General features: G+C 44.2%; 1 protein-coding gene across 1 annotated transcript in view; it reads left to right on the top strand.

The window, feature by feature from the left end:
• Positions 1–22,738, top strand: part of SNX29 (sorting nexin 29) — a 458,514-nt gene that overhangs the window by 181,975 nt on the left and 253,801 nt on the right. The window contains exon 14 of the mRNA XM_016197611.2: positions 2,292–2,374. Coding sequence (XP_016053097.2) covers positions 2,292–2,374 — 83 coding nt within the window. The remainder of the gene's footprint in view (positions 1–2,291; positions 2,375–22,738) is intronic.

The raw sequence follows: 22,738 nt of genomic DNA, 5'->3' as shown, positions 1-22,738 counted from the left end.
TCCTCCCTTCTTCTCTTTGAAATCAATAAGAACATATTTAAAATTTAAAAAAAAGAGACTGTGGCGGAGTACTGCTATGAGCAGCAGCTAAAATAATAGGCTTGATGGAACCACTCACACATGTTGTCAGAGTCCTGGTTTTACCATTGCACTGTAGTTATGTGAGATGTAACCACTGAGGAGACTGGGCTGAGGGATTGTCTTTCACATGTCATGTGAATCTACAGTTACTTAAAAAAAAAAAAAAAATATAGGACCTCATCCTGTTGGGGTAGGGGGTTGTCAGGAGCTAATTTGCCTCTTTGGAGCAGCCAGTGTGCCCTCCAGGTGTTTGAGTTTTATTCAGAAGAGTTCCAGTGGCCCGCAAGTATTCATTTCCCATGAAAGGAAAACAAGTTCATTCATACAGACTTGGCTGGGATGCGTTTATAGCCCCCAAAGGTGTCCAACCCAGTAGCTCAATATATTCTTCATGGCTTCTCATCATTTTGATGGAAGTCAGATTTATATTAAAAATCCTGGCTTTTATCCGTTAGGTCTGATATTTAGATAGTCTTAAGACACTATTAAAAGATTGATCCGAACCAGAAGAAAAGCAGCCACTTTTCATTTCAATGCCGGCCATAGAGTGGAAGATGAAAAGCAGCTGAGGGTCGACCTGTGAGGTGTGAGCAAATGAGACAGCAGCCAAATGTTGCCACGACTCACCTGTCACCGTCCAGAGTGAACCTGCCTGGCTGGCCTTTGGGGGATGTTCTGCTATAAACCATTGTTACATTATGCCACACAGAAATGCATGTAATTTTCCTTCTTCCCTAGTTTTCAGGTCATATGTGATTTGAATTAACATGTGGAGATGGGACTAGGCTGGAATGAATGACAGGACTCTGGCCGAGGGAACCCAAGAAAACAAGCTGTAAATCTGTGTATGCCTGGGAATATTTTTCTTTCCACAGACCTTTTCAGGACTTGTTAGTTGTGTAGCTTCATATCACAGAGGAAGTGCAGACACCTATAGAAACACCCATGACAAGCTGTCCAGGAGGAGGGAACTAATTAAGGGGCTCTATGCTTTACTCTCTCTAAAGCTCTGAGATGAGTGTGGAGTTCTCAGGCGACACCTGAGTATATGGTAGTGTCTGCAATTGATGCGGATGTTCTTTTTGCCAAAATAGTGCAGAAAAGCAAAATATAAACAAAGCCGCTATCTCTGTGGGCGGAGATGGAGTCAGATGCACTGAAAACAGACCGGCAGAGCCAGCGATGGGCAGTCTCAGGTTCTTCTGCTGAGTACACTGTGGGATACGGATATGGATATGTATAAGGATATGGATATGCCACAATGTACTGGCATATCCATATGCACTGCCATCCATAAATAGACTGGGTTAGAGGCTTCTGGTGGTAAGTTGTTAAATGAGACAAATGGTTGCAGAAAAATTTATAATCCGGTTTTATAGAGTAAACTCTGTGAGTCCATCAGATTTGTAGTGACTACATGAGCATAGAGGAAGGCATGAAAAGTTTAACATTGGTTACCATGGGGAAGGGGTGAGTAGAACAGCAAACAAGTGAAAAAACACTTTAAACAAAAAAATTAAAGGAATGTGTCTGGACATCGTGGCTTAGTGGTTGAGCATCAACCTATGAACCAGGCCATGGCTCAATTCCCAGTCAGGGCACATGTCCAGGGAGCAGGCTTCATCCGCAGTAGGGGATGTGCAGGAGGCAGCCAATCAGTGACTCTTATCATTGATGTTTCTATCTCCCTCTCCCTTTCCCTTCCTCTCTCAGCAATCAATTATATATATATATATATATATATATATATATATATATATATATATATGATGCCTGGCAAATAGTGAATATCCAGTATGGTTAGTGGCTGATAAAAATATCGAGTATTCCTCAGGTTGAACACAGTACTTGGTACCTGCTTCTATAAGTGGAGAGTGTATTACAGAGTTCCTGGCACAGAATAGGCACTTGACAGGTTGGTATATTCAAATACCCTGAGCATAGCACATGTCAGCGTCCTGACTTCATGGGCACTGGAACCAGTTAGCTTATATCTATCATGAAAACAGTTCTTGAAGGCATTCTGCAAATATGCGTTTGCTAATGCTGCCTTTTTTAGGGATGATCTTGAAACAGAGAATGTATTATTTATAAGATGAACATTGTGTGTTTTTCTTTACACAGACCTTCCCCCCCCCCCCGACCCCTGCCTTTTGGTCTATCTTGCCAATTTTTTAAAATATTTTTTTTTAACATTCTTGTACCTGCAGGGAAAATGAGGTGCTCAAAGTCCAGCTGAAGAAATATGTAGGAGCTGTCCAGATGCTGAAAAGAGAAGGCCAAACAGCTGAAGGTGAGGGGGAGACCAGCCCAGATGGGGAGGGCGCCAGGGCTCGGTGCCTTCATCAGCCCTGTGCCTGGCATATAGCAGACACTCAACATGCGACAAGTGCACATGCAGATGAATTAGAAAAGCAGGATTCTGGAGGATTAATTAGATGGAAAACCCTGCTGTGCAGTCTTGCTAAACTAATATTGTAAGACTTACTTGCTAGATTATTCACAACAGTTATATCAATTTGTGTACTTGGGGAATTTTATGTCTGGAGTCTTGAGACACCACTTACAAGGTAGTGAACCTCGCAGCATGATTAAGTTACATGAGGCCAGGCAGGGTGAGCGCAACAGGACGCCAAAGCAGTGGAGAACCCAGGCTCTGGATTTAGGCTGACCAGGTTCCAGCCGCAGCTCTGTTAAGTTTCTTAACCTCTCTCTACCTCTGTTTCTCATCTGTAAAACAGGGTTCATTGACAGCACCTATCCCATGAGGCAATCCATGGTGGCAGCATAATGCCTACTGGATAGTAAGCACCGAGTAAACTTTAGCCATTACTAATATTATTAATCAGAAATACAAGTAGATAGAAAAATGATCCCTTAACAAGATCTCACAAAATGAGATGATGCTATCTGCTTCCTCTCTTTGCAGTCTGGCGACAGTTTAACTGTCACGAATCCTTACTGAACTGTTTCTCAAGTAATCCTGAAGAAATGATATTTAACTTTAGCTCAAGTGGCTTGCAGCCTCCAGGCAACTGACCATTACCAGATTTTCTTAAACAGGAATGAGCTCTTGGAGTTGTGGGCACTTTAACAAAGGGTGGGTGCTTCATCCTCATAGGTCTTGGGAGTCATCCAGACCTGGACTTGATTTTAGGCTCACCCACTATAACTTGATCTCTTGGAGTTATTTTGCCATCTGTGAGAGAGAACATCACAACAGTACCCTAAAGTCGTTGTGGGATTTGCCAGAACAAGGCAAAACTTCCTGTAGGGTAGCTGGCATGCTATAGGTGCTCAGTTTTCTTGTAATAGAGGGATGCAGGATATGGCTTGCATAGCATTATCATAGAGACTTGAATTTTCTTTCAAGCTTTTATATTTTTTATGGTCTCAGTTTGAGAATTTTACAAAATAACATGCCTCTCTTCATTCATGGCTGGTCTGTGTCAGTTACCAGTCTGGGGGTTGTCATTGCAGAATTAATCACTAATCATTCCTTACTTGTTTTGAATGAATAGTATTTATCTCTAGCCCTTTCCCCTTTCCAAGCAAGTTCAGGTCTCTTCTCATTTGACTCAGTAACTGTGATAAGTCTTTTCTCTATTTTAAAAAGTTTGTTATTGGAGGCTGAGGAGAGCCTGTATCTGGGGTAGAAATGAACTTGGGTCATTTTCCTCCAAATCCTTGGTTATTTGCATTATAAAGTTCTTAAAGTTGAGTGTGCAGAGGAATGATCTGGGGAGCCTATTAAATATGCCTCTTCTCCAGAGGAGGGGAAAACTCCTTTCCTTAGGACTTCTTTCAGTGGATCTAGGATGGGGCTCTAGATTTGCACGTCTAGATTTGTGACCCTAATGCTCATCGCCTGTGGAGTACACCACCACCGTTTGAGAAATCTACACGCTACCTATACAGAATTTTGATTGGGTGCAGTAAGAAATTAAACCTAGGAAGAAAAGGAGCACCACCAGGCTTGCTTTTGCCTTAGAAACTTCAACCCTATAAACTATATTTCTGACTAGGAATATTTTTGGGGCCACTCCCTGCAAATGGGTACATGGGACCTACAATGTGCTGAATGGTTTCTCACGACAGCCGACGCCCCCTTTCCTAAGTCCCAGCCTGAATGCTCTGCACCAGAGCTGGGTAGGAGCCTTTTTAGGACAGAATTGAGATGGTCTTTTTAATTTTAATTTTTTTTAAATTGACTGTTAGAGAGAGAAGGGAGAGGGAGGGAGAGAGAAACATCGATCAGCTACATCCTGCATGGCCCCTACCTGGGATCAAGCCCACAACCCCGGGCATGTACCTTGAACTGGGATTGAACCTGCAAGCTTTTGGTGCATGGGACTATCCCCAACCAGCTGAGCCACACCTGCCAGGGCAAGTTGAGATGGTCTTTAAATGCATGGGAACAGAGATAATTAAGCATATTTTGCTACCTTGTATAGCAGCAGTCCCTTACTATGTTTCTTACAGTGTAATTTGAGACCATCTGCCCTGTCTGAGTCATCCTTCAGTGGAAGGTGTTTTTTTTCCCAGTGGAAAGTTTTTATAGAATCCGTGGTGTGTGGTGTGTGGTGGTGCGACGATGCCCTGTTCTTGCCTGTGGAAGTCCTGCACTTCACTCCCCTCACTTCACTAATGTTAGTGAGCACCAGCTATGTCTTGGGCACCATGTAGCAGCCTCATTAAAAGCCACTCTTTCAAAAACTGCGTTCCAGCCCTGTAAGAGCTTTTGCCTAATTTTCAAGTGATGCCATATATTACTCAGAGTGAGACTTGCTCCTCAACCACACTGACTGAGTTTGTTAAAAACCATTGAGTATGTGTCCTGACCAGGTTGTAGTGCCTCGGGGTGTCCAAGCTAGGGTGGGGTGGTTTGGGTGTCTGGAGAGGGGCAGGGAGACGATGGAGAAGGAGGGAGTTTTTTATGATCTATTCCTTGGCTCCTGATGTTAAAGGGATGGACGTAGAGATAGGTACTGGCTTGCAAAGCTCCAGGTGGGAATTCAGAATGCATTTTCCACACTATAAGCCTTTTAGTTTGAGGATATAAAGCTTCTTTTTATCTTTTGGCAACAAATTGTTTATGAAACTATGAACTCATCTGTAGGGAAAAGAGAAAAAAGTCATTTAAATTTAAGTCAAATGCCTTTAGGGTCAAATAGATTGCTGAGAGCTATACTGGGATCCTCACCTTCATTATTACATTGTTGTGAAAAAATACATCCAGGATGAAAACAAAACAAAACTTAAAATGGACCTCCAGAGTAGATTGTTGACAACCTTTAATTTTACAGATATCAAATTTTAAATTCCCACCCTCCCCCTTTTTCAAAAGAGTGGTATAGTTCCTCTAACAAGATCATGATTTAATCAGCAATATGTGGAGTAGAGTTTTGGGTGACCTCATCAAGTAATTGAAATAATTATTTCTTCCTGAAGAGTGAGGTTTGGTTACTCACCACTCAAGTGCCCTTTTTCCTTGGTAAGGTCAGAAGATTTTTCAAAAGCTACGCCTCCATTTGCATTTTCGGATCCTTCTCATCCTGGAGCTGTGTTGTGCGATCCCTCCAGCCTTAGAGCTGTGGCATGAGGCCCATCATGTCCAGGAGAAACTGGCCTGGCAGTTAAACTTCCATTGTAACTCTTGTTGGACATTTGATTCTTTCTTTTGTTAAAGAACTCGGACAGCCTTTCTCCCCACGAAGGGAGCCAGTGTAGGGCAGTTTCACTTACGGAGAGTGAGTAGGAGATCACTCCCCAAATTCATGTGTTCATCTCAGGCTTATTGCTGAAGTTTGAAATGAGTTGTATGGCAAGTTGGCTTCTTGCCTGGAGAGGCCTTCTGGCAGCTCAGTGAGAGGCCTGGGGAGTAGGTGAACTCCTAGCCTCAGATACCTGACTGGTCATTCTCTTAGGAATGAACTCATGTTAGCTAACTACACAGAGAGTATAATAAATCAGAAGAGTAATTTATTCATCATTAATGAGAAATAGAGCCATTGGGTAGACCAGAACATCCACGTCTGATGTTCAAGCTATCATCCCTATGTGACGATCACCCTAGAGAGCTGGAGTATCACCTGATGGCTGCTTATTGAGTCAGAGAAGGGGGAATTGGTTGGGTGAGTCACATGTTCAGTTGCTTGACATGTCCATTATTTGGAGAGGGAAGGTCTCCAGGTCTGGCAAGCCCTCACTTGGAGGGACACTGTCAACTTCTGGCTCTTCACATGGCCTTTTCTTACTTTCAGTGTGTGGTTCATCAGAGTTCTGAGGAGTGCTAGTTCCATTGGAGGTTGGTTGATGCTGAGAGTGAGTGCAGCTCTTATGTGCGATGCTTTAATATTTTGTACTTACCTCAAAACCAGTGGTCAGCAAATAACTTTGTTTTAATTTAGAGATTGTAATTAATTATGACTTCTTCATCTCCCCCACAAGTTATCTATGAGACATAGATGTAGGAATCAGACACACAGTAAACAAAATAACATTTTTATTACTGACAGTTGATTGGAAGCTCCAGCTTAACCTGTAGCTGGAATCATATTCCCTAATAATACACTGCCACCCCTCTTATGAGGGACTGTTGCGTCTGCAGAATTATTCTCACCCAGTGGGGACCAAGCAGGGAAAGAGTCCATGGGGGTGTTTCACTTTGTAATATATTGACTCTACCCAACTGAGAATCTCACCAGTCAGGTAGATGGTGGGAAGGGAGGCTGAGGGCATTACTATGGTGGAAGTCTCCTCATAGAAACATGGCCACGGGATGAAGGCCCTTTGCCAAGAGCTATGACACTGCAGATACTGAGATGCCTCCTGAAGGAGATACTAGGATAGCAGGGCCGGGGCAGGAGTGTGGTTCTGTGAGTGGACTCCTCCTCTATTGCATCTGACCCTCTGGAGAAAGTCTGTATCAACAGAAGGAAGGTTTGTCCTACCTGTAGCTGTGTGTCATTCTCCCAGGGCATCACTTCATCCTAGTCCCTGCACATGCCCCCATGAAAACAGTGGTCATGGCCAGAGCATTTAGGAAACACTATGCATCTCCACATTCTTCCTGGATGTCATAATGGACATTAGAGGATGAATGACTTCTGTGATGAAAACATTGAGGACTTCCCTGGGCAACAGACTGGGAGTTCATTTTGATCTTTTTGTAATAGTACCTTCCTCATAGAGTTTGGGGAATATGAAATAGGTAATACATGGAAAGCACTTAGAAAATGTCTTGTACATAGTAGCCACTGAATAAATGTTGGAATTATTATTACTACTATCTTTACTACCTTACCTTACCTCTCACAGCCCCTTTGAATCATAAAATTAGGATTAAATTAGTATGTACTTTATAGGTGGTTGTCTTCAGGATTAAATACTAAATAATGTAATTCAGATAACAAACATGCTTGGATTAGAGTCTGGGATCTAGAAAATGCTGTGGTAGACAGAATAATGGTCCCCCAAAGATGTTTACATCCTAATCCCTGGAATCTGTGAATATACCACCTTACATGACAAAAGGCACTTTTAAGGATATGACTGAGTTAAGGATCTTGAGATGGGGAGATTATCCTGCTTTATCCAGATAACACCAGTTTAATCACAAGGCCCTTAGAAGAGGCAGGCAGGAGGGTCAGAGAGGGAGATGTGATAACAGAAGCATTGAAGGTGAAGGAGGGTGCCACGCACCAAGGAATATGGGCATCCTCTAAAAAATGGAAACGTCAAGGAAATGGATTCTCCCTTAGAGCCTCTAGAAGGAACGCAGCCCTACTGACACCTTGATTTTAGCTTGTAAGACCCATTTGGGACTTCTGACCTCCTGAACTATAAGATAATAAATTTGTGTTGTTTCAAGCCACTAAATTCGTGGCAATTTGTTATAGCAGCAGTAGGAAGCTAATATAAATATTTAGTTAAATTGAGGTATTAACTTTATCATTGATGGACTTGAGGGTCATCGTCATCATCTTATGGAGCTTGTGGTGGAAGGTTGATATTTTGAAGGATGGGTTTTTTGGGGCAGAGGTCCCCTGGTGGACAAACTTGGAACCTCAGAGGAGAGTGTGGCCTTTGATTTGCAGCCAAACCTGGGACTGTAAAGCTCCCTGCCCTTCCCCCACACCCCTGCATGGTATGCATATCTGTCAAGCAAGAGAAATCCTTGCCCTTTCCACACTCATCCCACCCTGGGGTCACCGATACCAGTTCTGGTGGATGAGTCCTGTCACCAGCTTTCTCTGGACATTGTCATTGAAGCCTCCAGAGCTGTATGGTTGTGGCCCCACTGTCCAGTCGACAGTTGGCATTACTTTTTGGGTGTGGTCATTGGTTTCATGTGCAGCTGGGGAGGCTGGTTTCTGTGAATGTCCCACGGATGGACATTCTTACCAAGGTCTTTCCTGCTAAACAGAACCTTGCTAGGTGTTGGGCTTCTCCTGGGCTCTCCTGAAAAGCATTTGCCTGTGAATTGGAGCCTGCTTTCTGTACTAAGGAAGATACTTTCCTGCCAGCGGCAGCCGAACTTGACATTCCAGAAGGACACGGATCTGCCCTTGGCACATGACTTGGGTTGACTCCCCCATCTGCCTGTATATAGTGACATCTGTGTCCTCTGTAGTGTCAGGTCCTACTTACTCCAGTTTTCATCTGACCAGCGTCCTCACTCAGTGTCAGCCCTGTGACAGAGGTGGGGCTCCATCCTTTGTCCTGTACTTGACCTTAGCCAACTCTGCCTGGGTGTCAGGGCTCTAGCAGACTATCAAGAAGTGTTTCTTTTTTTGGGCCTTGAAGGCTGGGCATGAGGCCATCACACAGAGAGAGGAGCTGAGCTGAGAGGCAGAGAGTGACCGAGTTCTGATCAGGTTCTTTGAGCCCTTGAATTCACCTGATGTGATAGTCCAACTCTGAACTTCTTGTTAATAAGAACAATAATTGCACCAACCTCTTGCCCCTATTTTCCAGGTTGAGTTGGGTTTTCAAAGCTCTTAGCTCTTTGCTGGATATGGAGTCCATCCTGTCCTCTTGAAGGGTGTTATTTCTCCAGAGTCTTTCCAAATGCGCAGTGTCTGGTGCTGTGTCATGAGGCTCTCCTTTCACCCTCCCTCCTATTATGTACACTCCACTGTCATCATCTGTCCTGGCCACCACAGTCCTGTCCCGTAGTGATGGATTTTATGGCTGCAAGCTCTTGTCGGCATCCCCATTTAATTAATCTGCCGTAGGCTCAGGGACAGAAGAAGAAATGGCCCATTGCTAGTGGCGATCGGAGTAATCGGGAGATATACTGGGAGGAACTTGACAGATGAGGGAGGCTTAGGAGCTATTTAAAAAAATTTTGCTCTAAGAAACAAAAGAAAACCCCCCCTAGGAAGTAATAAACCTCTCTCATGTGTCACATCTGCCTGCATGTGGCATGTTCCCTGATCCCCCCCTTCCATACTGCATATATACTTCATGCTCTCACTTAGGGGTCTCAGTTTCCCTGGGCTCAGAAAACAGGGCTCTGCCATTAAGGAGATGGTTGGTCATGAGTGACAGGGTTCCTAAGGTCAAATTGTTTCAGCCTCGATCATGTAGGTTTTAGGCTGTCTCCTCTTGGGTGGCCTCATGCTCTTGCCCCCAGTGTGCACAGAGGCAAAGACATCTTTGTTTGAAGTGGGTGAGCTTCTCAAGTTGTGAGGAAAGCTAGCTCATCACTGTGTGGGTTTTTGTGTCTGGTTCTAGTGGGCTAAACACGGAGGCTCATGGGAAGATGAATCAGATCCCATCTCTCTGCTGTTTAAAACCCAGTGCAGACTTTTTGATGATGGCTTTCAGGGCTCAGTGTGATCTGGTGTTTCCTGTGTTCTAGCCCCATCTCCCCCGCAAGCTATACTGTCCTCAGGCTAATTCCTACTTCAGGGCCTTTTAAAAAAATATATGTTTTTATTGATTTTAGAGAGAGAGGAAAGGAGAGGGAGAGAGAGAGAAAAAAACATCGATGAGAGAGAAACATCCATCGGCTGCCTCCTGCATGCTTCCTACTGGGAATTCAGCCCAAAACCCTGGGCATGTGCTCTGACTGGGAATCAAACCGTGACTTCCTCCTGGTCCATGGGTCGATACTCAGTCACTGAAACACACCAGCCAGGGCTCTTAGGGCCTGTGCAATGACTGTCCCTCTGCTGGACTGCTCCTCCCTTGATCTCTGCATGGCTGAATCAGCCTTGTCAAGCAGATCTCTGTTTAGATGTCACCTCTGACCCTCCTGTCTCACATTGTGCCCTCTCCTTCATTCTTCATTCTTCATTCTTCATTCTTCATTCTATTACTTCCTTTATCATCATCATAGCACTTACGGGTACCTCAAAGTCTTTTGGTTGTTTATTTTCTTCCCTTTTTACTCTCTGCATCCCACCCTGTACTCTGCCATCCACAAGAGCAGGGACCTTGCCTGTTTTTCTCCTGCTGTGTTCAAAGTGCCTTGCACAGTGCTTGACCCCATGGTATGTGCTCCATGCATATTTATAACCCGAATGAACGGAAATCTGAGAGTGGCTGTTGTAGGACCTGACCTAGTGGCATTTGGGTGATTGAAGGTCCATGGCAGCTATGAGAGCTCAGCAGGGCCATCCAGTAATGTGCCATATCCCTTGTAACTGCTGCTTTCAGCTGTGTCTCCAACAGATTCCTGGGATTATGTATCTGCTCCTTGTGACTACAGTTAGCACATGACTTTGATTCTCCCACGGCTACACCATTCTTTGATTACAAGAGTCATAAGATCCAGTTCAATCTGGCTTAAGCAAAACCAAAGGCTAGGTGTTCCCATCTCCCGGAATTGCTTGATCCAGTAGCTCAAACAATACCAGGAATATATTTTCCTCCCATTTCTCAGTTCTCATCCCCCCCCCCCCCCTTCCTTTAGTATTGGCTGTGTATGCTGGTAAATGTTTAACACTCAGCCCTCTGAGGATAAATAAAGTGTTGGCTGATTACCATGGTGTAAATGCTCCTACTGTGACTGATTTCAGGCTGCCATCAATCACTATGTCACTATGTCACTGAGTGATAGGCCCCAGCTCTGGTGCCCCACTGTGTGTTGGCTCCATTTTCAGGCATGTGTTTTCTTGCTGACAGGAGGCTGCCAGCAGCTTTAGTTTAAACTCAGCAACCCAGCTTCTCCTTCCCACTAGTTTCCTTATAAACCATTCTACCATCTCTCCCCATTTACAGCCATGGTTCTTAATCTTGGCTCCATACTGAGTCACCTGGGGAGTTTTAAAAATACCACTTGGAACCACTGCCTTGGAGGATGTCACTTTTGAATTAATGAAGTTCAGGGTCAGCCAGTATGTTACAAATGTCCCAGCGTTCTCTGATTCCTGGCCAGCACTAGGCATCTCAAGTCAATCAAGGTTACTGGTTTTTCCTTAAATTCAGATTTGGCCTCAGAACTTGCTTCTCTAAATAGGTTCCGCCAATTAAGAAAACCAGGGCCATGGGGGCACGGGTGTGCAGTGAAGTTGTTCACCGTCACTGCACGAGCTAATGCGATGCATTTACTGTGCCCACCCCACCCTGCCTTCTCAAGGATCCGAAGTGGGTGTTAACCGCAGTTCATCTCTTTCACCTTCCACCTTTCATCTCTGCCCAGCACCCTCTCCCTCTGGCTGCTCACCACGAAGCTTCATCACAGTCGCACCTGCCTCCCATGTGCCCCACCTGACCACTTTCTCATCCTCTCTTTGCTCATCTGTGTTCCTCGTCTGGAAATGTCACTTCCCTTGTCCTTGGTCAGCCCAGATGTTGCATTTATTGTGAGAGCCAGCTCTCCTCCTGTCGCCTTAAAGAAATCTAATTACTCTGACCTTTCAGTTTTTTAAACTCATATTGCGCTTATTATAAGCAGTAGCCAAGGTCTAGTGTTTGACTGTTTGCTCTCATGAGGGCGTTTGCAGTCCTGTCTTGTGTATGGAGTCTGACTGCACAAAGAGGATGATCTGTGACTCAAAATTTGTTTTTGTGTGTGTTAGCCAAGTACACAGTAGCTGTTTGATAAAAACTTGTTCCTAGACTCTATCCAAGTACTCTTAGGCGTGACTCAGTAACAGACAAGTTGGTGTAGATGGAAATGGCATTCTCCAAGAAGAAAGGAGTTTGGGGAAGTGATGTTACATGCTGTGTGAGGGAGAGGATGGTAATTGCCGTTACTCTCCCTTCCAGCAGCGACCGACACTATGCTGCTCATGGTACATTGGTGAGGACTAGTCCTGTGGTCCCCCCTATATGCACAGGGGTCTGGGAGTGTTGTTTCTGGCTGGGCAGCTGCTTTCCAGCAAGAATGCTAATATGGTGGCAGGGGAGCATGGGCTCCTGCTGCTTGTGCTGGGCACTCATGCTGATGCATGTGTTTCCCATCTTCTAAGCCATTTGTGTGGCTCCTTAGAAAGGAACCTCATACCCATTAAGGTTATTTTTGAGTTTGTGGTATTAGAGTCCCAGAAGGAATGCCCAGTAGCTTGTAAGGGTCTGCAGTAGAAAGAGTGTCTACGAATGTGGCAAAGATATGTCTGTCAAAAAGAACTGATTTTCTTATCAGTCATTAATTGAGATGAAGAGACCATGTTGTACTTTCCCTTTCCTGAAAGGTGTTTCTGGTTTCCCTTGTAACATCCCAATACATACACACGTACACATATGTACACACATATACATGTATATATACACAAATGTATGTATATATACACACACACATATACATGTATATATGTATACATACACATATCCATATCTGTCTATCTAGAGTTGATTGATTTTGACTTTAAGAAATTGGCTCATGCTATTGTGGAGGCTGGGAACTCCAAAATCTGCAGAGTAGGCTGCAGACTGGAGACCCAGGGAAGAATTGATGCTGCAACTCAAGTCTGAAGGCAGTCTGGAGGCAGAATCCCTTCTGGAGACCTCAGTTTTTCTCTTAAGGCCTTCAACTGATTGAGTGAGGCCCACCCATAGTATGGAGGGTTATTTGCTTTACTCCAAGTCTACTGGTTTAACTGTTAGTCATACTTAAAAATACCTTCATAGTGACATTTAGACTACTGTTTGACCAAATATCTGGGCACCATGGTCCAGCCATCTTGACACATGAAATTAACCATTACAGTCATCCACCTAGAAAGAGGTCAAGCCAGAATTACCACCCGATCTATGTAGTACCTCAAGTGGTGTGTGACAGCTACCCAAGGGACATCTGCCTGTGGGCGTAGCCTCTGCTTGGGCCTGGGTGGCTGCACTGCTTAGCATCTGCTCCTTAACTTGATCTCAAGAAAAATCCACTCTACTCCCCTCTTCCCTGGGTGACTGAAATCTAATTGTGTGCCATCAGCCACGTGGTGGTGGGGGACTGGGTCAGAGTGGGAGGGACTGGATGTCAGACTTAGGGAAACACACTTCCCTGTCACAGTGCTATATGTAGGCAAGGCATGCAACTGGCATTTTTTTCCCTTCTTCCATGAAGGCTCCTCCTTCCACAGTAAACGAGAGAAGGAGCATGAAGAAGGGATAGTAGAGCATGAAGGCGAAGGCAGGCACAGGTTTTCCAGTTGGGGGGTTCTGGGTTGAATCTCAGCTCTGCATTTACTAGCTCCAAATTCTTGGAATAAGTTTTTATCTCAGAGCTTCAATCATTTCATTTGGGGAGTAGAGATAATAATGTCGACTTAATAGAATTGTTTGGAATTTCAAAGGGATGACATGTGTGATGTACCAGGCAATTATTGATGTCATTTTGAAGGGTGTCTAGGCTGAGAAAGGTCAAGGCACATTAACAAAACATCTGTACATCAATTTCTGAAAGTGATGAATAATTATGGGGATAATTATAGAGTAAACCTCTAGGAAAGCTTTGCAGTCCATTATCCCGATAAAACAATATTTGTGTGGTTAGCTAGTTTCCTGACCTTTAAATAAATACCGGAATAGGTAGCCTCAGTACCTGGCTCTTACTAAGTGCTCAGTACTGGTAGCAGCAGGAAGACACTCCAGGGAAAGTAGCCCATGCTCTGAATTTTTTTAAGTTGGAATTTACTGAAAAAGTCCAGGTAGTAATGTCCTCAACACCCCTCATTGCTCACCACCCAGATTTAACAGATAATTTTTCATATTTATTTCAGATTAATAAAAAGTATTAAAAGTTGTAAGTGCAGTTGAGGGTGTCCTTACTGATTGCACCCACAGGTGTTTCCAGATTAACTCTGATTGGCGTAGCTTGGGTGGCTTGACTCACTTTAGCTAATCATGGGGACTTAAGGGGGTGCTAGCCAGGCTCACATGGCTTATTCCTGGCAGGGTTGAGGTGGGAGCAGCCCCATACAAACACACTGGATCGAGAATGGGAGAGGGGCAGGCTCCCAGAAACAGGATGGATTCTGATATGAGAAGAAAGGATGCTGGGTAGCAAAAACACAGGTGACCATGCAGCTGGAGTGACATGGGAAACAGCTGTAGCTCCAGAATTTTTATATATGAGAGGTCTGGTTGTTGCGTTAGAAAGGGGCCTTGGAGGCCATGTCTTGAGCCTGCCTCTGAATAGCATGCACTTTGTTTCTATTGAATTTGTATGTTTATTTGGACTAGTGTATCAGGTGGACTAGGTTTGGCTGCATGAAAAAGAAAACCCAAGCAACAGAAACAAGGTTTTTCTCTTCTCTAACACAAGCCCAGAAGTAAGTAGTTTAGTCCAGGGCTAGTGTGATGATTTTATGATTGTTGGGAACTCAGGCTGCTCTTTCTTTTTTCTTTTTGCTCTAGCATCCTTAGTACATGGCTTGTTATCTTCATGATTCCCTCATTGTACCTGGGTAGTGCCTGGTGTTCCATCTATCACATCTGTATTTCAGGGAGGTAGAAGCAGGAAGTGGTGAAGGGCAGATAATGCATTTCACAGATGAATTCTATAAGGGTTTAAAGCTTCAAGCATAATAAGCTTTCTTTTAAGGAGCTTTTCAGGACCCCCACCAAATGACTACTACTTATAGCTCTTGGAGCTCTCTAATTGCAAGGAAAACTGGGAAGTGTGGTTGCTTAATTGGCACATAAGGAATTGACTATTGGGTAGGTGGGCAGCAGTCCCTGCTCCAGGTGGCTTCGGGGAGGGTGGGCTGATAGAAATTTTGTGGGGTGGGGGCGGGTGCCAAAGCACCCCCAAGCTACCCCTTAGTGCCATCACTACTAGGAGAAGCTTTATCAAAGGCCCAGGGTCATAGTTGTAAAAGGATCCACTCTGGGGTCTTAGAAGTAACCATCTCTCTCCAGAGACTTCCATAAGGGGTAATGTTTTATTGGCTCAACCTGATTTCATCCCCCACAGGGTGCTTTCCTCCCCTAAATCACTGCAAAAGCAATTGTCTGGAAATGCCAACTATCAATCTATGATTTCTGCTCATTTCCTCTTTATTGTTTGGCAGGAAACAAAGGCTCAGAAACAGAACAGGAACACCTGGGGCGCTTCTCTCTCCTTGGGGCCTGGGCCAGACATGTATTTATCATTGTCATCGTCACTTTTTAGAGCTGTCTGGGCATTGTGCTGATTGTCGTGCCATTCATCAGTCAGCGTCCTGTTTGGTGTTCAACTTCCCTCCTTCCTGGAAGCTGACAGGTGGCCCATTTTGTTAAATGCCACTTTGGCTCTGAAAACTGCTCTGTTTTAAGTTTCTAATTACGGCTTTCATAAGGCAGTGGGTCATTTTGCTTTGCTTGAGTGGGGGATGATGCCTTGTGCATCAGCTGAGAGCGCCTCATCTAAATTTTTTCCTGGATGGAACAGAAAAGTAGACATACTATAAAGACTTAAAGCCCGTCTCTTGGCCTGGGGTTACTTCACCGGTTTATGGCCTCAAGTTCCTTCTTTGCCTTTCAGTAGGAGTACACTGCCTCCTCACCCTTCTGTCCTCTGCTCACTCTGGAGTCTGCTGGCTGCTTGTCACACCCCGTTCACAGTCATCACTGCCCCAGGAAGCTCTCTGACCCCCCACCACCATTTCCCTAGTTGGCACTTCCAGATCTATAGCGTTGCTGCCTATTTTGTATATAAAATGTTTATTTCTTTCTGTCGTGACATTTGCGATAAACATTGACCAGGATGTAAGAGTGGGAACTGACTTGGTTTTGATACTGTTGTGCACCCAGCGTCTAAAGCTGATACCTGGCACCTGGTAGGTGATCAGTAGATGTTTGATAAATGCATGAGTGAATGAACAAATAAATGAATGAATGAATCTGTTGAGCACCTTATAATAATAATTATAATAATTGATAATATGGATTAAGCACCATATGCCAGGCCCTGTGCTACTTTCTTTAATAGGCACCCTTCCTGGGAGGTCGGTACTATTACCATTCTCACTTTACAAGTGGGGAAGCTGAAGCTTAGAAAGGTCAGCGAGAGTGTATAGTGGGGCCAAACTGTGTGGATTGATGTCTCTGCCACTCACTCTGTGGGTGTCAGGTTGCTGCTGTTGTCATTGCCCAAGGGGCACAGCTGGTGAGTGGTGGGCTGGGTCATGGATGCCCTGAGACTGAAATGAGTGACACACAGTGTCTATCCTCATGGATCTCACAGACTGGGTGACAGGGTAGGGACAGGAACCTGCGCTACTGGAGTCCAGTGAGCAGAACAGGTGAGAATGTGAATTTGAGCCTTGTGACGTGCTACATGGTGCCCTTGACCTGAGTTCCTAGGAGGCATTCTAGGTACGTGCTGAACCTCACGCTTCTCACCTTGACGGGCTCCCCCTTACCTTTCCATTTCTCTCCGACTCTTTCCTCATGATCTCATTGTTTGGGGGACCGAAATCCTCCACAAGAAGGCTCCTCCTTCCCCCAATTAGGAGCCAGTTAGGCCAAGCTTGACTCTACCTTTAATTACTCTCGCCTTCATTTGCATCTGGTTTGTCTCATTATAATGCCTTTAGCAGAGTGCAGGGGTCCCATTGCTGGGCAACCAGGAGTGGTGCCTGCACAGCTTTGAGGCCTTGCTCCTGTGGCCTCGGCTTCCTTCTGAGTAAGATGAAGGATTTGAAATAGACAATAAGTGAACGTACAGCCATGGACCTAAAGCAGTCTCCTGAAGTCATCATGGCTTGCCTTCAAATTGTTTCTCAGCAACCTTACTGTTGGAAAACAACTTGTGTTTACTTTCCCTGTTAACAAAGGAAACCGTGTTCATTCTAGAGAATTAGAAAAGGTAGAGACAAGCGGAGAAGGATAAGTGTCATCCTCACACTGCCCAGCATCATTAAAACTTAGCGCCGTGCCCCCCAGATGGGGACAGCGCTCTGCTCTGTGCATGCTTTTGGTATAAACACCCACTGTTGGGAGGACTTGGAGATCCCTTACCCCCTTACTTGACACATGGAATTTATGGGCTAAGAAGAAAGCTGAAGGCATACAAAATTAACAAAAATTGGTAAGGTTTTTAATAAGGAAACCAGACAGTGGTACAGTGTGAGTGTAAATGATGTCAAGTGCCTGCCAGCAACACGTGGGCCAGGATGACAGGAAGTGGGGTTCCTCGCCTCTGTTCCAGAGGAGAACGGACAGCACTCATGCAGGCGGCCTGTACTGCGGCATGTTAGAGCATGAAGGTGTAGACTGGGGGTTTGGTGCAGAGAGTCCTGGCTCTGCCCTTTGCCGTCAGTGTGACCTTGGGCAGGTTACCTAGCCATTTTTCTCCTCTCTCTCTGTATGTTTCATCTTGGATAGTTTCTGTTGCTAAGTTTTCAAGTTCACTAATCTGCAATTTGCCTGTGACACTTTTCTGTAGCCACATCTAGTTGCAAAGGATGCTGGGAAGCATAGCCTTTGTTTTCCACCCAGAAGACCAAGTGCCCAGCCAAAACAGGGTGTTTTCTTGTTAAGGAAGAAAGAACGGCTATTAGGGATCCCTAGCTGTTTCTGCCACACTTCTGAAGCAGCATCTACTGTGCTTTTGATGAACCAAGTGGGAGATGGTGGTGCCGGCGTAGTGATGGTGGTAAGGGGATCAGTTTCAGTAGAGAAATGGGGAGAAGTAAAATGTGAATGATGGTGTCTGCTCAACACGTCACATTCTCCCCATTTGGGTGTGACTGTTACCCTTCTCTTTATTTTTGGGAAGTGAGCTAGTCAGTTACCTTGTGTCCCATGCTTAACTTTCCCTGTGAATCTAGAGCGCTCTTGCAGCATGAAGGATTGGACTTACCATGGGCCTGTGTTCTGTTGATCAGCTACTGGTCAGTGCCGAGAACATTTGATTAAACTAGGATTCAGATCCAGGTCTCAGTCTCCGCTCTGTGCTCCACTGTCATGTCCTTTTGGGATGGCATGAGCTCAGCCAGTCCATGTGTAAGATGTGGACAGTAACTACCTACCAGCCTCAATTAATGGTGGGTCCCAGGTTTACAAACTTAAGTTTAAACTACTCTTTCTATATCATTTGGTCTCCCACTGGAAGAGGAGAATAATATTTTCCTTGGTTTCCTGACTTACTACTCTTTCTGTCTTATTTGGACAATTTCTAGCTGTAGAGTTCTTTGTATGAAAGCTGAAATCCAGTTAAATATGAATTATATAAGGTCCCTTCTGTTATTTGCAATGGTAAAAAAATGGTTAAATGTATTAGAGAGAATTGACTTTGGTGAAAGCAATCACTAGATAGCTTATATTTTATGTACTTTCTATTATTGAATATTTATCGGAATTTAAAAATAGTTGTATATACTCTTTTTAACAAGCCCAGCAATACAGAGATATATAAAGAAGTTAATAATTTACCTCTAATGCTACCCACTTGACAACCAGAGTTAATTGGTGTATGTAAACTTATGCAAACCTATACTCTCCAAATATATGTTTACGTGCTTGTTCTACTTATCCTCCCCCTAAAAAAAATGGGATTACAGTTTCTACCAGGGGTTGGCAAGCTATGGCTCATGGGTATGTCATCTATTTTTGTAAATAAAGTTTTATTGGAACACAGCCATACCCATTTATGTATTATCTATATGTGCTTTCTTGATACAAAGGAGTCGAGGACTAATTCAACAGAGAACACTTAAGCCTGAAAAACTGAAAATATCTACCATCTGGCCTTTTAAAGAAAAACTTTGCTGACCTCTGATCTGCTTTGCCTTTCTCAGGTAATAGTGTATCATGATACACTAACACATAACAGTCTTGCACCTTCCTCCAGATTAATAGATGCAGATCTAAATCATTCTTTTTAATATCAGCATATTAGAGTCCATGTGGCTATGCTATCATTTAAAAATCATTCTCCTATAGATGGCATGCAGGTTGTTGTTTCCAGGTTTTTGCTGCTACAGACAGTATTGCAATAAGCCCGGTGTACATGTCCCCATCCATATCCTGGGGCTTCATTTTGGTGGGGAAGATTTATAGCAGTATCGCCGCTGAGTGAAAGCATAGGTTCTGTGCCCATTAGTTGCCTTTTAGTTTGAAACCAACATGTCATGCCATCAAATGTCCTCTCTGAACTGACATATTTTCTTATGATAAAAGTGGTTTTCAATTCTTTGACTGTGGCTCACAGTAGAAAATATGCTCTTAAGCTCACACGTTCATGTATGTATGTAGTTGAGACAGTCTTTCTGGAACAATACTTAACCTTTACTACATGCAGAACAATGTCATGTTTTATATCCTATTCCATTTTAACAAACATCAGCTGTGGCTCACTGAATATTTTTGCCACCTTACTAAAGGGATGCAGCCTATAGTTTGAAAAAATATCCTTTACAAAGGGCTGTTCTTCTAGAATCATGTTATCTAGTTAAGAAGTTTGAAATTTTGTCTGTTGGTCAGCATTCCTCCCTTCTTCCCTTATTTAAGGTCTAAACACACACACACGCACGTGCGCTCACCCTGTCTGGCCTTAACTCCATGTTCCCTGCTTAGTGCTCTGCAGGCTTTGGCGTAGACCAGCCATGAGAAATGTGATTCTTCTATCCCCTCAGGATCTGTTGAAGCCTGCACCTTATTTTAATAATAGAACTTTTTCTCATTGGCAAACACTAGAAGTGAGAAGCATAGGGTGTAGGTGTGGCTGGATCCAGGTATGCAAACAGTTTACCAGGAAGATGTGTCTCTCTCCCTCTTGGTCTGCTTCTAGCATGGGTTTGTTTTACTTTTCAGACAGGTTTTGTTTGTCAGAGGGAGGAAGGTGTGAGAGAAGAACCCAAGAGACAGGCAAGGGTCAGATCAAGGAGCAGCACTCCACATGATTTGCTAAGAGGCTTGGATTTTATCCTCAGGCCTGGGGGGACCTGGTGAAAAACTTAAAGTGGGAAGTGACATGAGCCGATTGGCATGTTTCGTCCCCTCACACAGAGATCTTCTCTCGTGTTGTGTTGTTTCTGTGCATGTCAGGAATTTCATTCTGCCTTTACGGGGATGGTTACTTTTCGATACCTAAAATATTTTTCTTTTCTTTTTTTTTTGGAAATTTCTGACATTGTTTGAATTTAATGATTCATATTACGAATTATTCATGAAAATGATCTTTTAAGCTTCTTATAATAGCTGAAATTATCCTTCATTAGATACTGACAGTTCCTGTGATGGGTGTAATTATAAAAAAAAATTGTGAGGCTAGCTATATTCTGCAGTGTTAAAATTACGCAAATGAGCAGGGATAAGAATAGAAGCTGAGTAGGATGGTCAGGTTTTATGGGAGAAGGAGGGTAGCAGCATTGAAGATTTTCTAAAAATGAATAAATATGTGCTGTACACATTAAGCACGTTTTTATGAGTCTGCCTCGATGCTCACCCTCTCTTCATTGGCAAGGGAGAGAATTAATTTTAGTGTGCCGAATTGTTTGTAGCTCCTGCCCATATATGAATCTCATGAAGGAGATTTTTTTTTCCTTTCCTTCTTCATTCCACTCAGCATTTTCTGCAAGGCATGCTGAAATGAATTCTAATAGTTCTGAGAATGGCAAGCTTGTCATTAATACAGAGAAAGCTGAGTGGGGAGGGGAGAGATTGGAGGGTAAGGGCAGCAAGAATGGTCCAGTGGCAGGGGCTGGTGTCTGGGTAATTGAGCCTTAGAAATTGACCTCATCTTGTTCATGTCCAAAGGATGGCCCTGTGGGATGTTCACGGCTTATGGGGGCCAGACTTCTTAGGATTAACCTCAGCAACATTGTGGGGAGACACTGGTATGAGGAGACTTGAGAAGCATCTGTTATAAAACCGTGATGCCCAGGGCCCCACATGACCTGGCCCTGCCTGCCTCCCAGGGCCTCTGTTAGTAATGCCCCACTTCTACGTTTTATTGTGGTGGTCCTATCCTTCCTTGGGGGCTCTAAGAAACCCCTGAGAGAGAGGGGTTGGTTAACAGGGCTCCATCACTGACCATATAGTGTCAGCTCAACTAGCAAGCAAAGCCAATGGAGTGAACTCTCCCATCTCTGTCTTTGAGCTGGACCACACAGCAGAATGTTCAGTAGAGAGGGTTTAAAGAAATCGGAACAGCTAACGTTCATGTAGTGCTTACTAACTGTGCCAGGCACTATCTGAAGAACTGTCCACTTACTTATTGAATCCTTACATCGCTCCTATATGGTAGGTGCTCCTATGACCTCCCTCTGCAAATGAGGAAACATTAACAGAGAGCTTAAGTCGCTTGCCCAAGATCACATGGCAAATTAGGAAGGTGGACAGTGCTGCTAAGTTGCCATCAGCTGGTGATGGTGGCACTGGGAGAAATGCCTGCTCTGCCTACCCAAAAGGCTCTCAGACCGGCTTGGACTTATCGTGTAGACATCTCTCCTTTCTTTGTTACCTCTTCTGACTTCACCTCCTTTGGATCTAGGTTTCTAGGCACCCACTGTGCCTCCTACTTCTGTGTCAAATTTGGCGTGGACCACCACACCCTGCGTGGTGTGTCACTGTAGCATGGGAAGGCTCGCTGTCCTCCTTGCTTTGTATCTGGGAAGCCCTCCTTGGTGTTTGGTTTTCTTTCAAAATGTGCATGAACCTCATTATGCCTTCATATGAGAAGTAGGTGTTTACGTTCTATTATATCTTAGACCAGAGGCTGGCAAATGTTTTCTGTAGAAGCCCAGTAGTAAATATTTTAGGCCTTGAAGACGGTCTCTGTCTCCTCATCTTTATCTCTTCCTCCTTCCTCCTCCTCCTCCAGATCTCAGCAAAGCCCAAACAAGTCTTTTTCTAGTTCTCAACTCAGCAAGCCTCCCTTGAGCTATTAAAAAATGCATTGACTTTGCCACCCCCATTGTAGTTGACTCTACAATAAAATACTGGAGTTAATGAAGAGGTGCCCCTGACTCTTAACTAACCCGTTAGACAGATGAAGCAGTCGAGTTCTGTTTTTTACACTTGGAAACCAGCTGGCATCCAGCTCATCCTCCTGCGTCCTAGCAAGAGGCAGATTCATCCCAGGCGTGGAATCCCTCGCATACAAATGACTGCCTTGCTGTCCCATCCATTCCTAACAATTAATCCTGGTGATGATTCTTTTAGCTCTTACATTATCTAAAGAACAGTCGTGTTCAACATTCTGGTGACCTGAAAAGTGCTATATGTGTTTAATGTTAATAGGCAACCACTCAGAAAGGTGCAGAATAAATTGAGTTAA

Source organism: Miniopterus natalensis, chromosome 3, assembly GCF_054644295.1.
Source record: "Miniopterus natalensis isolate mMinNat1 chromosome 3, mMinNat1.hap1, whole genome shotgun sequence".
NCBI classification, from domain to species: Eukaryota; Metazoa; Chordata; class Mammalia; order Chiroptera; family Miniopteridae; genus Miniopterus; species Miniopterus natalensis.
This window is presented reverse-complemented; position numbering and strand designations above follow the sequence as displayed.